General features: G+C 46.5%; 3 protein-coding genes across 3 annotated transcripts; 1 reads left to right on the forward strand and 2 right to left on the reverse strand.

Annotated features, from left to right (window-relative positions):
• Positions 1 to 4,424: 4,424 nt before the first annotated feature.
• F5Y00DRAFT_23157 (Serine/threonine-protein phosphatase PP1) lies at positions 4,425 to 5,782 on the forward strand. Its single transcript, XM_048007038.1, has 3 exons — positions 4,425 to 4,866; positions 4,944 to 5,345; positions 5,427 to 5,782. The coding sequence occupies exons 1-3, from the start codon at positions 4,687 to 4,689 to the stop codon at positions 5,769 to 5,771; spliced, it is 927 nt and encodes a 308-aa protein (XP_047866887.1). The 5' UTR covers positions 4,425 to 4,686; the 3' UTR covers positions 5,772 to 5,782.
• A 1,260-nt stretch (positions 5,783 to 7,042) lies between these two features.
• On the reverse strand, positions 7,043 to 8,267 carry F5Y00DRAFT_23164 (Rdx family-domain-containing protein). The gene is made up of 3 exons (XM_048007045.1): positions 8,223 to 8,267; positions 7,825 to 8,110; positions 7,043 to 7,608 (listed from the first exon to the last, which is right to left on the reverse strand). Exons 2-3 carry the CDS (start codon positions 7,972 to 7,974, stop codon positions 7,147 to 7,149), a joined length of 612 nt encoding a protein of 203 aa, XP_047866888.1. The 5' UTR covers positions 7,975 to 8,110; positions 8,223 to 8,267; the 3' UTR covers positions 7,043 to 7,146.
• A 1,367-nt stretch (positions 8,268 to 9,634) lies between these two features.
• F5Y00DRAFT_251943 (G protein gamma subunit) lies at positions 9,635 to 9,972 on the reverse strand (the record flags this gene model as incomplete). The annotated part of the gene is made up of 2 exons (XM_048009879.1): positions 9,635 to 9,755; positions 9,812 to 9,972. The coding sequence occupies 2 exons, from the start codon at positions 9,970 to 9,972 to the stop codon at positions 9,635 to 9,637; spliced, it is 282 nt and encodes a 93-aa protein (XP_047866889.1).
• Positions 9,973 to 13,409: the final 3,437 nt, after the last annotated feature.

The following is a 13,409-nucleotide window of genomic DNA, read 5'->3' on the forward strand; positions in this document are numbered from 1 at the left end:
CACCTATGGTCGTACGATAGCTTCTTACAATAGATAGAAAAGGACAAAATGACGAAGCCGTGCAGGTAGTTCACTTTCGAACGCATAGCCCTTTGCGCATTTTCCAATGAGATATAAACCATTTATTCGTAATACTGCAAGGGAATACAGACTATTCGTGAGAATATTCTGGAGTTTTACAGCTTTCGCCAGCAAGTATTAGATGTCTTACTCAACAAAGTCATGTCCATCTGACAGCACGCTCGTCTACCATCCCATGGATCCGAGTTGGGGAAAGCTTGGGACTTGGATTCGAATTCTCGGGTTATGCCATTCGGCAGTCAAGGGACAACTCGGTAGTTAAATCAAGGTTAATCTAATGTTAATCTACGCCTTGGAGACTAGGACGCCGTGCTGCTAAGCTCAATGGTTTTTGGAGAGGAACTACCTGCTCGACGATCCCTCTGGGAGCGGGGAAGCCATACATGGTTGGACTCCCAGCTGCTTCGGTAACGGTATCCCCATTCATTGGTAAAAAATCAAGAAATTATACCCTTAAAGTGATTTAGGTGTGACAAGGGAAAGTCAGCCTTTTGGCATTATAAGAAAACCATTAGTTAGTGCATTTAATCGTTTACCCACCGGAAGGAGACAAGAAGAAGGTGTGATCGTCGCCTAAGGACTTTAAACGTAGGAACAATTCTTATTGGTGATACCTGTCTTGACACGACCTTCATGCCACGCAACGAGGAGACGGGAGACTGTAGATTGTCGATAGCCGATATTGCTTCGTGTCTGCGAGTACTTATTAAACCCCTAGGTTAGATGGTAGGGGGCCTACAACGTGTCATCTGCCACAAACAGTGCATATGAACGGTCCCCTAAACTACAGTCTGATAGATTCCAAGGGAAGGAAAGTGGGATGAGAACTTAACTCCAGCAACCTCCTAATATAAATTTATGTTGCTGTAATGACGACATATATCAAATTTGGGATATGTGGTTAGTTGAGATAAATTTCTTGTTACCCGGTCTGCCGGTTGTTCGGACCTCGGCTGGAGGCTGACTCGTGAATTATAACGAGGCCTGCTCTATGTTTATGTGCTATTAGGTACTGATGAGTAATTAATTAGTAACATTCTGTTCTGTCTACCACCTTTTGTGATGTCTTTGTCTGTCACTGTCTCGTCAAGAAGCTGACGTCAATATGGCATTTGTTTTCAAATTGGAGACGTTTGCATCCAATGATGGCCAGGTCCTAAATCAAGGTAGTGACTAGTAACCGGAACGGCACGACCAATCAGTAATACCGTACCGAACCAGCAATGAATGTTTGCTCAAGGTTGTAATTTGTTCCTTCTGGATCTTAATCATGTGACATGATGGCGAGAAGACTTGTAAAGGCTGTTGTAACGACTTGAATACCGTAGGGCGTAGTGCTGTGACGGCTTTCATCGCCCTAAAGCTTAGACATAGTATCCCACGTGCTGCCTACATCAGAAGCCAAACCTGTCACGACCGTAGGTTGTTGTACAGGCTGCCTTCTTGCTTATGTACCAGTCTCTTAATGATAATACCGTACCTCGCAAAATGTTCCGATTGTGATTTCGACACCGGGAAAGGCAACTGCTAAGATGCCAGTAGGCCAAGAGATCGAATGAAAGGTTAGAACCGGAATAGCTAGGAATTAAACTTCAGCCTCCCTTATTTCTCATAGAGAAGAAATGGAGAACTGGTAGGCTAGTACGGTCTAAGATGATTTAGCACGACTCGTGCTGAGGGGTCAAGCCGCCGATCCAAGCAGAGTGTTTCTGATTAAATGATCCTCGCTAGTATTAGCATGGAGATGAATTGGAGCCTTGTTAAACCATACCAATTGCTTACCTTTACATTAGGACTGGGCATATTCCGCCCACCCGCTTATACGAGTATATGCGGAATTGGCTCCTGAACGAATACACGAATCGTCTGAAAGCCGGTTATACTAATTGAGAATTTGAGACTGTAGTGTAGGTGTTGCGGCTAGCTTGGGAAGCAGAAGCGAAGTGACTCCTAGCCAAGAAGAGTCAACTGATATTATCAAAGTGCCGTACGGGTGTTGTCCTTGGCAGTTTGAAGTTTAGCCAAACCGACAAATCTGGGGAAAAATCATACCTCCGCCAACTATACAGTAACGTTGCTTACTCTCGATGCGTGGGTTCTGATAAAAAGAGTGATATGTCTTAAACGAGACACCAGTGGAGTAGATCAAACAAACCGTGGGGAGATTTATTGAGCGAGAGAAAAGAGACGAATGTAGTGTGCTGAGTCTCGTTTGCGAAATGTGATAAAGCCGCATTTTATAATCCCATAATAAACTCCCGACGAGTTGGTAGAAATTTTAAATTTAACATAGGCGTGCTTCCCTTTGGGATAGCCGCTAGAGAAGCGCCTCAAAACCTTAATAAGCTAATAGCCTGTGATAAATCAAATAGTTTGGTTCGAGGGGGAGACACGGCAACGTGTACTTAGAGTATACCTATAAATTTCGAGGTTGAGTATTCTTAACCAATCTTGTGCCTCGAGTTCTCAGAGCGGGTAAGATGTACGGATATGGGGTAAACCAGTCAAACCATGGGGAGGGAGAAACAGGTTAAACATGGCAGTGGTGGTCTATTGTCATACGTAGGGTTGAAACACAAGCTGACCTGCCGGGGACAAAAAAGGTATCATGACTTGAAGTAAATACGAAAGGTAGGTAGTTATTCGGTCACACTGATATTCGGTGGCCCGGAGTTGCTACGAGAGAAACGGAACAAAAAAAAAAGAAAGGAAATTGGGTAATATATACATCCGAGAGAAGTTGGAGTTATTTTAATAAACGATGATGATTCTGGTTTGATGTTGAATGTTTTCTACGACATCATAAATAAAGTGACTTAGGTATTTAGGTATGTACTACTTGGATGCAACTGCTTGAATGCACGAAGCATGCGCTTAAAGTTGGCAATCGACGTGTACCTAGCTACATACGGGACGATACCTAGTACATTAGATACGCGTATCGTACGTATCGTACAATAGGTAGGTACTCCAAAGCCGGGTACCCGATGTCTGGATATCTGGATATGTCCCTGGCACTTTCCTTGCACTGCCTCAATTCTGCCAATCAGAATTTCATATCTGAAACCCCACCTGCTCACCTGCCCAGTATTTCTCTTCCCCTTAGGCTGAGATACGAAATTTAACCCCCAGACGACCGCCCTTCCCCCCAGCAGGTTTAGCATTGTTCAGTGCTAGACTTGCCAGACTTGCCAGACGTGCTACCAGATTGCATGCCCAGTAGCCAGTAGCCTCCAGCTGGCCCCCCGGTTCTCTTTGGGCAGTGATAACGAACCATAGGTTTTAGTTGTAGCTGTGGACTGAACTCCTACATTGGCCCACTTAACAGAACTGCTTGACAATTGTAGTGAGTTTTGCAGATTTGATTAAGCCGGATTCTTCAGACGTTTCCATCGGCTTTGACCCTTTTTCATCTCCTTCCCTCTTCATTTTTTTTCTGCCCAGACCCCGCGACAACGGCGACACATTCCGTACGTATTTTTCGCACTGACGAATCCTGTTGCCATTTTTATCTTCTCAGTGGTTTTGCATTGAATCACACAATAATAACCTGCGTAAAAAAAAGACATTTTACTTGTCGTTTACAACCCCGGGAACCAGTTGGTATTCCCGCATTGTTTTGGCACTCCATAGTCAAGACACGCTACGTTGTTGGCTCAGTTGCCTCATTACCGTACTTCTTGACAACCAACCGCCTGACATCCGAACCTGAGAATTGCGCGCTTTGTGTAATTGTAACTACAGACGGCAGGCTTGCAGCCATTATTACGACTCTCCTCGAGAATTCCCCGATCGTAACGGACGACGCTCCTATTCCCAACTCACATCTTCTCAACAAACCGCCGCCCCTCTACCGCCTTTATTCTCTGCAACATCTGCTACACCTGGCGAATTTCGAGTCCCAAAAACTGGGCCGATTATAATACAAAGTACGAAGAAAAATATTTTTTTTTTGATTCACGACTTTTACTTTTATTCGCACCAGCGACGCTAAGCCGATCCAGCTTTTCTGCATCCCATTTATTGCACCTTACCGACCGACTTCGATTTTTCTACGAAGCTATCATCGGAACTGGTCGCAGCCTCCTAAAGGCGCATAACAATTAGGAGACGAAGCATTCTCGCTTTTCTATCGAGATTGCAAAAAAAATTTAATGCTGGAGTAAAGAATTGCCACTAGACTCTGCGTACCTGATTTTAGTAGCGAGCCTTGAGCTTCTTTGGAAAGCTCCGTTACTAGCTGGGATCACTTCATCGTGAGTTTTTTCGTCTCCCTTTTTTTGGGGTCTTGATAATCCACCGGGCCCCTCTTCCCCACTCACCTTGTCGTCACCTCAGATTAAATCTGCCTACCTTTCAGCCAAGATCCTCCCCCTCGAGTACCCCAACTGTCAAATCTTTCCCTCTTTGTTCCTAATAGATCGGTGACTTGCCTTACTAACATCGCAACCTCCTAGCAGGCCTGAGAAGTGCATCATACATTGATACCGGGCTCCACTATACTCTTCTAGATCCCCGGTCCTCCCCCCCCTACAACCCTAGGGCCCTGATCTCAACACACTTCAACTTTCGCGGGCCAACTACCTGGCAGGTCAAGAATCTAAGATGGCAGATCAACACGACGTTGATCTAGACTCTATTATTGACCGCCTCCTCGAGGTGCGCGGTAGCCGTCCTGGCAAGCAGGTACAGCTTCTAGAGACTGAGATTCGATATCTCTGCACGAAGGCCAGGGAGATCTTCATCAGCCAGCCAATCCTACTAGAGCTAGAGGCCCCTATCAAGGTATGCATATGACTTTGTGATAGCATCTTACGTCCTTGTTCCAAGTAAGTTGAGTCACTAATATCCTTTTGTTATAGATCTGCGGCGATATTCATGGCCAATACTATGACCTATTGCGCCTTTTCGAATATGGTGGCTTCCCCCCAGAAGCGAATTACCTTTTCCTAGGTGACTATGTAGATCGTGGCAAGCAGTCGCTCGAGACCATCTGCCTCTTGCTCGCATACAAGATCAAGTACCCCGAAAACTTCTTCATCCTAAGGGGTAACCACGAATGTGCATCCATCAACCGTATCTATGGCTTTTACGACGAGTGCAAGCGCCGATACAATATTAAACTATGGAAGACATTCACCGACTGCTTCAACTGCCTGCCGATTGCAGCAATCATTGATGAGAAGATCTTCACGATGCATGGTGGTCTAAGCCCCGATCTCAACTCGATGGAGCAGATCCGCCGAGTAATGCGACCAACCGACGTAAGATATACCATTTCCAAAGCTCTACTGTCATTTGCTCTGCCAGCATTGGCCCGAGTCACCACTGACATATTACTTTAGATTCCTGACTGCGGTCTGCTGTGCGACCTGCTATGGTCCGATCCAGACAAGGATATCACGGGCTGGAGTGAAAATGACCGTGGCGTTTCATTCACCTTTGGTCCTGATGTTGTCTCCCGGTTCTTGCAAAAACACGACATGGACCTAATCTGCCGTGCCCACCAGGTTGTGGAAGATGGCTACGAATTCTTCTCGAAGCGTCAATTGGTCACTCTGTTTAGTGCACCGAATTACTGCGGAGAGTTTGACAACGCCGGTGCCATGATGAGTGTCGATGAGAGCTTGTTATGTTCCTTCCAAGTTTGTCTACCTCTACCCTATACACATATACGAGTATATAACTAATGACTGCCCGCGTCTAGATTCTCAAACCTGCTGAGAAGAAACAAAAGTACGTCCATGGCGGCCTCGGAGGCAGCGGTTTCGCATCTCCAAGAAAGCAATCATCCAAGTCTTAAAGAAACAGTATTCATACGAACTTCCTCGTCTTCTAGGTTCGGCCGCTCCCGATAAGTTGCTCCTGAAGCATCCAGCCCGTTTTCGAGTCCCGATACTTGTCCTCGACCAACGATCCCGTTGGCGTCATCCTCGCCCTACGCCGGTCTCCATAACACACATACACACCTCTCCGACCGCAACGGGCATTTTGATAATGCAGCTTCGAGTACAAATATACGATCCACCTCCGCCGCGAAAACACACATGTCCTCATAACCTCACTTTGACCTCAGAACTGATGAACGAGATGAATGGTGGTTGTTGCTATTACGCGAGAAAAGAAATAAAATCAGATTTTCATTTGGAATGGTCTCCATGAGTGTTCTCAGCCCACTCGCCCTACTTCTGCGAGGCCATGGTGACAAGGGGGAGAAAGTCTAGACAGTTAATTTTGTTTCCCCGAGAAGTGAAACTTACGAATTCATGCAATGATCTGCTTCACGGTTTTCCACCTGTTGTTGCCCTTCTCCCGGTTGCCAAGTGATTTCCGTTACTGCTGTCTTGCCTGGTCTTGTGTACTATTGACTTTCGTGTGGAGCTAGTTACGATGGTGGTGGCACGTAGTCCAAAGAGAACACTGGGTGCTTGTGCCGTGTTGAGTTAATCGGAAATTCTTACCCTTTTCCTACTAATCGTCTGGTTAACCTGACACATGCTATGTCTACAATTACCTAATTTTGTACATGCTAATGATCATGACTCCCGAGACATTGACGTCGATAATAAATACCATTTCTTTTCTACAACATGGTGTATTCACTTAATTAGGTGCGTAAAAGGGGGTAGGGACGGAAAGGCAATGCGATTGATGTAGGATATGTCCCGGAAGGGCGTTATGTCACAGCATCTTTTGCATTGGCTTTCTTGCATGGCCGCATCGTGCATTACCTCGGCAACTATCTGGGTTAGGTAGGTCAGATAATATAGATGTGATATGTATATGTGCCGCTCTGCCGACGTCCAATAATGGTGGCCTGCAGTTACCCCAGATATGTGCCACCCGCGCACACCCATCCACCTACCTGGCTGGCTGGCTGGCTCACTGGCTGGCTGGCGTGCTTGGTTGGCTTTTAGACGGGGTGCCCTCTCTCCCTTTTCTCTCGTCGGTGGTATAGTACAGCCCAATCCACAGGAGATCTAGACGTGACGGCAGTGAGGAGGAGGAAGGTATGAGGACCGAGGGTTGAGTTAAGAGGTATGAGGTATGAGGTATGAGGTACGTTCATTTGCAGTCTTCGCACTCCTCCTGCGTCAGGGCGTTCGTCCGCGCGCTCTCGACGCCCGGCTTACACGTCGGGCCGCCGATGGTTTCTCCCGGGTGGGTATTTAAGCCGAGGACATTTTCGTCCTCGGCTTTGGACGGAGCAGCGGCCGCAGTTCCCGTTGTACCTTCTTGTGCGGTCTTCGTCTTGCTAGACGAGTGGTCCTTGTCGACGTGACCGAGGTCCCGGCCGGGCTCGATGGCGTCGCGGACCCGCCGCTTCAGCTCCTTGGTCTCGGGGAAGCCGCCGTCGGTCTTGCGGTCCCAGAGGACGCGCTGCTGTGTGGTGGGAGGGGAATTGGTGTTGGTGGCGGCGTTGGGCTGCTGGAAGAATATCTCGACGACGAAGGTTCCGCCCGTGGAGGGCTGCAGGGCTACTTCGCCGAGGGAGGTCGAGAAGGTTGAGAGGAGCTCTTGCGCGAACTATATATATATAAGAGCAATGTCAACGGCGTTGGAGCTTCGTGGGAGGGTTGGTAAGGGGGGTGTGCGTGTCTATATATATATATATGTGCGTGTGTGTGTGTGTAGAGTAATATGGCGGGGCTCGTGGGGTTGAAACTGGTGGGTTGATATCACATATTACCAACACACACGATATAAGACGAGTAGTTAGGAGATATAATACAACAGACTTACGTATGCGGCTCTCAACATCCATTTACATTGTGTACAGAATCGAATGGTGATACGAGGTAGTGGGAATGGGGATTGTGGTGATGATGCGGGGCCTGGAGTCGAAGTCGAAGTCGGAGTCGGAGTCGAGGTTGAGGTCGATGTCTCAGCCATTGTAAACGTGATTTTATACGAACGGTCGTAGGAATTGGTCTGTCTTATATCGATCAATGTCTTAAGATGAGTGGGTGGTGGGTAATATGTATCCCCTCGTTACCATGTCACATACCTTAGGTACGCATAGGATATTCTAAATTCCCATAGAAGTTATATATTTAAGTAGGTAGGTATACAGGTATATAGGTGGGGTGTGCTATGACGATTGATGGTGAGAAAGATGCGTATCGGAGAGATGTACGTACCTTAGGTAATGTGCATAAACTCGCAACTTACCTCCGGTAACGAGGGGCTATCGAGTTAACCGTTATGAACGTTATGAACGTTGATTGGGCAACATATTCCAACGCGCCGGTTCGAGTGAACTCCACGGTAGGGAGACACCTACCTATTTAGAGTATAGGTAATCTGTAATAAGGCTCCATTAATGTTCTCGAGCTAAAATCGCGTTATCTTGAATGTTATTATTTTTTACGTGTTGGTTTTTTTTTTTTTTTCTCTTCATCTCCCTCACACGACTCCCACGCATGTAGATCCTTCCTTGATGCATAAGAGTGAGACTTCTTAAAACGAGACAACGCGGATTACATATAAACCGCGAAAGGCGCAAGCGTTACATTTACGTCTTATACCTTCGGGGCCGAAAATAAATCCATTTGCCGCTCGCTGCGGCACAACTCTGGCTGGGCAAACGCACTAGGTTAGAGCCGTAAGCAATCGCGTGCATATTTAGGACCCGGGTTTCGTAGACATTCGTAATGCAATCAATTGTACGTGAGATATACCGCGTAGGGCAGTGTAGGTAAGCAGAGCACTGCCAGACCGCTAGTTTATCTGCATGTCGAGTTGGAGATGATGGAACTTATCAGGTGGGATCGATGGACGAGGCAGATACCTAAGGCAGGGCCTACAGGTCTACAGGTCTACAGGGCATATGGTGGATCTTTCGCGGCAGCCTTATTGCTTACGATCCGTAGCTAGGATCGTGGAGAAGGATCTCTTTGTCGATGCATTACGATTGCAATTAGACTTAAATATAGTATGAAAACATATACAGAATGTCGGGGGAGTCAACGTTCCCGCTGAATCCAAATGTAGCCGCCGTAAACCTGTAGAGTATAGTCATAAATAAGGAAATGCTGTCATTCATCGAATAGCGACACAGACTTGACAAAAGAAATAGGAACAATACAGCAATACAGTCATGAACGAATAAATATTACATGTTGGAATTTCTCCAGTACTCTCTTTCCGTCCCCCCAATGATGGAACTGCCCGTCCATCAACCCACCGGCACATGAGAGTACCTAAAGCCTAAGTAATCGCAGTATGCCGGCTAGCGAATTATCGTAACATAGTCGATAGTCATCGACTCTTGGGTATTGTGTAATAGCCATTTTTGCTTTCTCAGATTATCATCCCCTTTCTCCCTCTTTTACTTCTTCTTTTGCCCCTCCTACTCCTCCCTACTCCTTCTTTCCGGTGATGCGTAAGAAGATTAAGTTTCAAGTAGGACACGATAAACAAAAAGAGGCTGGCTATCGTCGAAAAAAAATATCAGGCGCCCTAACCTGCGAGCCTCATCGCGACGTAAATCCCACAGAACACGTTGTATCCCGTGCGTCTTCCTAACTGGAGTTGCTCATGGTATCCCGCTCTACATGACCACACAGCACCCACCACTTTGAGGAGGCGCGTACGGATCCTCTCCCTTAGGGACGGATCCCCATACCGACGGGACCATGTAATCTCTCGTACTGTTGCAATACGCGATGATGCTTCGCATCGTGTTAATAGGTAGATAATTGGTAAAGTATCATCATTGGCTTCTCACCTCCTGGCTGCCTGCGACACGGGAATTCGTTCTCGCTCCAAGTCCTCCCGTAGCCTGCTGTTAAGCTCGGTCAATCGTCGCAATTTAAGGTCGGCCATTGACTGCTTGTTCTTCTTGATTTGCGACGGGTCGCCGACATCTCGGGAAGTATATTGAGGCATATTGATGGCGGTGGTAGACGGAGGGATGGAATCGGTCCTTGGTCGGGGTTCTAAAGATGGTGGCTGTGTGCTTGGACCACTTGCAGCGCCTCCCGACGTCTGAGAATCGTGAATGTCTATCGACGACATGATCTAGGTTAGTAAAAGAATATAGCCACTAATGATCATGTCTCATTGCTTATTGAACGTTCGCTCGCGAACAAGTGGAATTGATATTGTATTCGCGCTCTTTGCAGCCGTATACCCCTATCGGAAGGGAGGGATGCAAGGAGGAAACTAGCCAATTTCCAATTCGTCCGTGTCGGATTCGGGCTATTTAATCGAGACAAGTGGATTATTGGAGAAGGCGAATAAGTACTTACAAATTAAGGCGATCTCAAGACAAAGGACAAATTTGCAAAGAAGCTTCCGGGCGACGAAGAGGCGCAAGGTCAGAACGGGTTGGTCGGATCGTCGAACAGGAACATGAAGGAGAGACTATGGAAGCTGGGGAAGTAAGAAAGAGTTTGGCTGGCGAGTTAAAGATGGTACGAAAGTACGGCGTAGCACTGGCCTAGCGTAAAGTCCCTAGAGTCCTATCCGATTTATTATTGGCTGGGGGGATCTGAATATGGGGCTCTACTTGCAGGCTGGGAAATTGGGGCCCGTTTTGAGGGATAGTTCGCTAAGGGGGAGTAAATTGAGTAAATTTAGAGGCACGGGCCTTCTACATTGAATTGAAGGCTGTTTCTTGCTCCTCCTTATTATGTACTGCTTACCTTCCGTACACGCGTTATTACCTGTATTCAAATGTACAATACTAAAAACAGGACGACTCACAGCGGAAGCCTTACCTGACGGAGCCTAGCATGATTTATGCCCCTAATGATGAATATACATAGTATCATGCTACTAAAGTCTTTTGCCCAGCCAAGAAATGCCAAATTTGTCATCTACCTAATCTGTACCTAATCTGTGTAAAACTTCCTCCCGGAACCATTTTTTATTAGCGTCTAATTGGGTCAATTTCGCATGGAACTCTAACCCGAAAATGCGTAATTAGAATAAACCATTTACCATAATATTAGAGGTGTTGACGACGACTCCTTTTATACGCAATGCAATCAGCCAAGCCATTCACATGTCCGATAGACCAACCTTGCCGGTGAATCCAACTCTGACAGAGATTTCAGAACTTGTGCTCTGTTCAACAACAACAAGTGGTACCAGTCTTCGGGGATGGCATTCACGGGAACAGCGTGAATATATTTCCATACTAACCCGACAGGTTCTACTGATACGATAGGGGTTCTATGCAACTTCTATATTCAAAGGCGCCAGTATTAATCGTCGTGGATGTAAGTCGTACACCAAGAAGTGTCGTTTGCTTGGTTATGATGGAGTGAATTCATGACTAGAGTCATGGACTGGTACTTTATCGTCCTTCAACAATCCGTCAAGACAATGGGCGCAAGCAAGTGATGAGCTGTCAACTACAAAAGCTAGCAATTATCTCATAGGGATGAGAAAGCTATGCATTCTCAGACGACAGAGCAACTGTTATATCACTAGAGGTAATGTTTCTCCTATGAACATAACCAAATCTATCGGCCCGGATGGGTGAGAGGAGGGGGCGGGTGGTTTACAACTATATACCTCTCTCGCAGTCTTGATGGCGAACCGGCGATTTCAACTCAACGCCCTATTCCGAATTCGACATGGATATGCCGATTCTATGATGGTTGGGTTCAACTTGACGGCGGACATACCAGCCATTCGTTATGTGACGAAGGATTAAGAGCCGGCCAAGTTTATCGAGCGCCAGTTCATTCGCGAACGTGATCTGCATATCGTCTCGTGCTGCCACTGAGACGCGGCCGTAAATCGAAGCCGTCCTCGACGAGGCTGGCTCGCATAGCCATGTACATAGCTAACTTATCACCTTTGACAACATCAAACACATTATTTACAAAGTTCAAGAGTTTTTGTATTGATCGTATCCACAGATAGCTTCCATACTACAGCAAGCATCTCCAAAGCGTCCTACTCCGTCTTATTCTCATTATGGTTACAAAAATAGCAACTCCCTAGCGCACGAAAGTGAGGCGTAAATAACCCACAACTCTTTCAAGGACTACGGTAGTTTCTTTCTTTCCCGAGATTACACACTCTCTTCCGGCGTTGGAAATGCTACATAAGTTATTGGATAACTCCCTTAGAGCTACCTTAGTATTATCACATAATATCTAGGTACCTAAATACGGGAGCCCGTTGCCCTTACTTTCCACTTCCCCGGACGAGAAGAAAGTGGAACTAGCTCGCCGTCAATGTGAGAAGCATTGCCGCCTCCCCATCTTCTTCCCAACCTAGGTAAAGAATTCTTTCCCTTCTCATGACAGATTTTCTATTGCATCTTGACATCGTCACACATCACTCTACGCTATGCCGTATCCTGCGATCCGTTTGTTGCTCGATATGGGTTCAGCACAACTACTTACATTCGTATTTGGAGGTGTCTGTCTGTCTGTCCGTAACCTCTTTTCAACACAAATTTCTCAATTATTTTATGATAGGCTGTGTTTGTCCTGATAATTCGATCAATCTACTACCTATATTTCCATCTGTTGTCCGAGTATCCCAACCCCATTCCCACATTAGGGATCATAGCTGCGAGCAGTTGGAACAACGTATCCGATGAAACGGTTCTTTTATGCACCTCGACTTTTCCGAACAGATGATTCCTGAAGTCCGTGAACCTCCCAAAGACTGAAAAGAACTACGAGATTTAGAACAAGTCGCAGGCCAGTTACAGGTAGCAGGATACGAGCCTCCGGCATTATCGTTCTATTTTACTATCTATTATCTCCTCAAGAGCCCTGATATCTTACATATATTAATGGAGGAAATCAGGGGTGCTTTTAGGACCTACGACGATATTACGTCAAACATGGCCGCGTCATTAACATACCTGACAGCTTGTTTAAGGAGTCGCTCCGAGTAATGCCGGGTGTTCTCACGGGAATGTCGGTTGTTAGTCCAGGCTCTCTACATAGTAGATGGGTCCTTTATTCCGAAGGGGTAAGCTGCCCATATCTTTTTTCTTCTTCCTATTTTCCGTTCCCGTATTATTTAGTAGCCGTTAAATGGAGTAGGTCATTTGCCAATCCAGCCCATTTGCGTTGGCACGTAGCCGACGTAGTTTCCATAAGCCCTTAGACTTCCGGCCGGAGCGTCGGCTACCCGAGGGGCACGCACTTCATGACTCGCAGTTTGCCGATGACAACCGTAGAGGCTTCCAACCATTATATAGAAGGGAGGGTCACTTGTTGCGAACAACTTTCACTTTATGAAAGCCAAGATTTAGTAGCTGACTCTTATAGACGCCATCTTATCAAAATGAACACATTACCTAGGGCCTCTTGTCACTATTCTATCCCAGACCTTTCTCCGAAACCCTC

Source organism: Daldinia vernicosa (assembly GCF_022497035.1).
Source record: "Daldinia vernicosa strain CBS 139.73 unplaced genomic scaffold F5Y00scaffold_12, whole genome shotgun sequence".
Classification (NCBI taxonomy): domain Eukaryota; kingdom Fungi; phylum Ascomycota; class Sordariomycetes; order Xylariales; family Hypoxylaceae; genus Daldinia; species Daldinia vernicosa.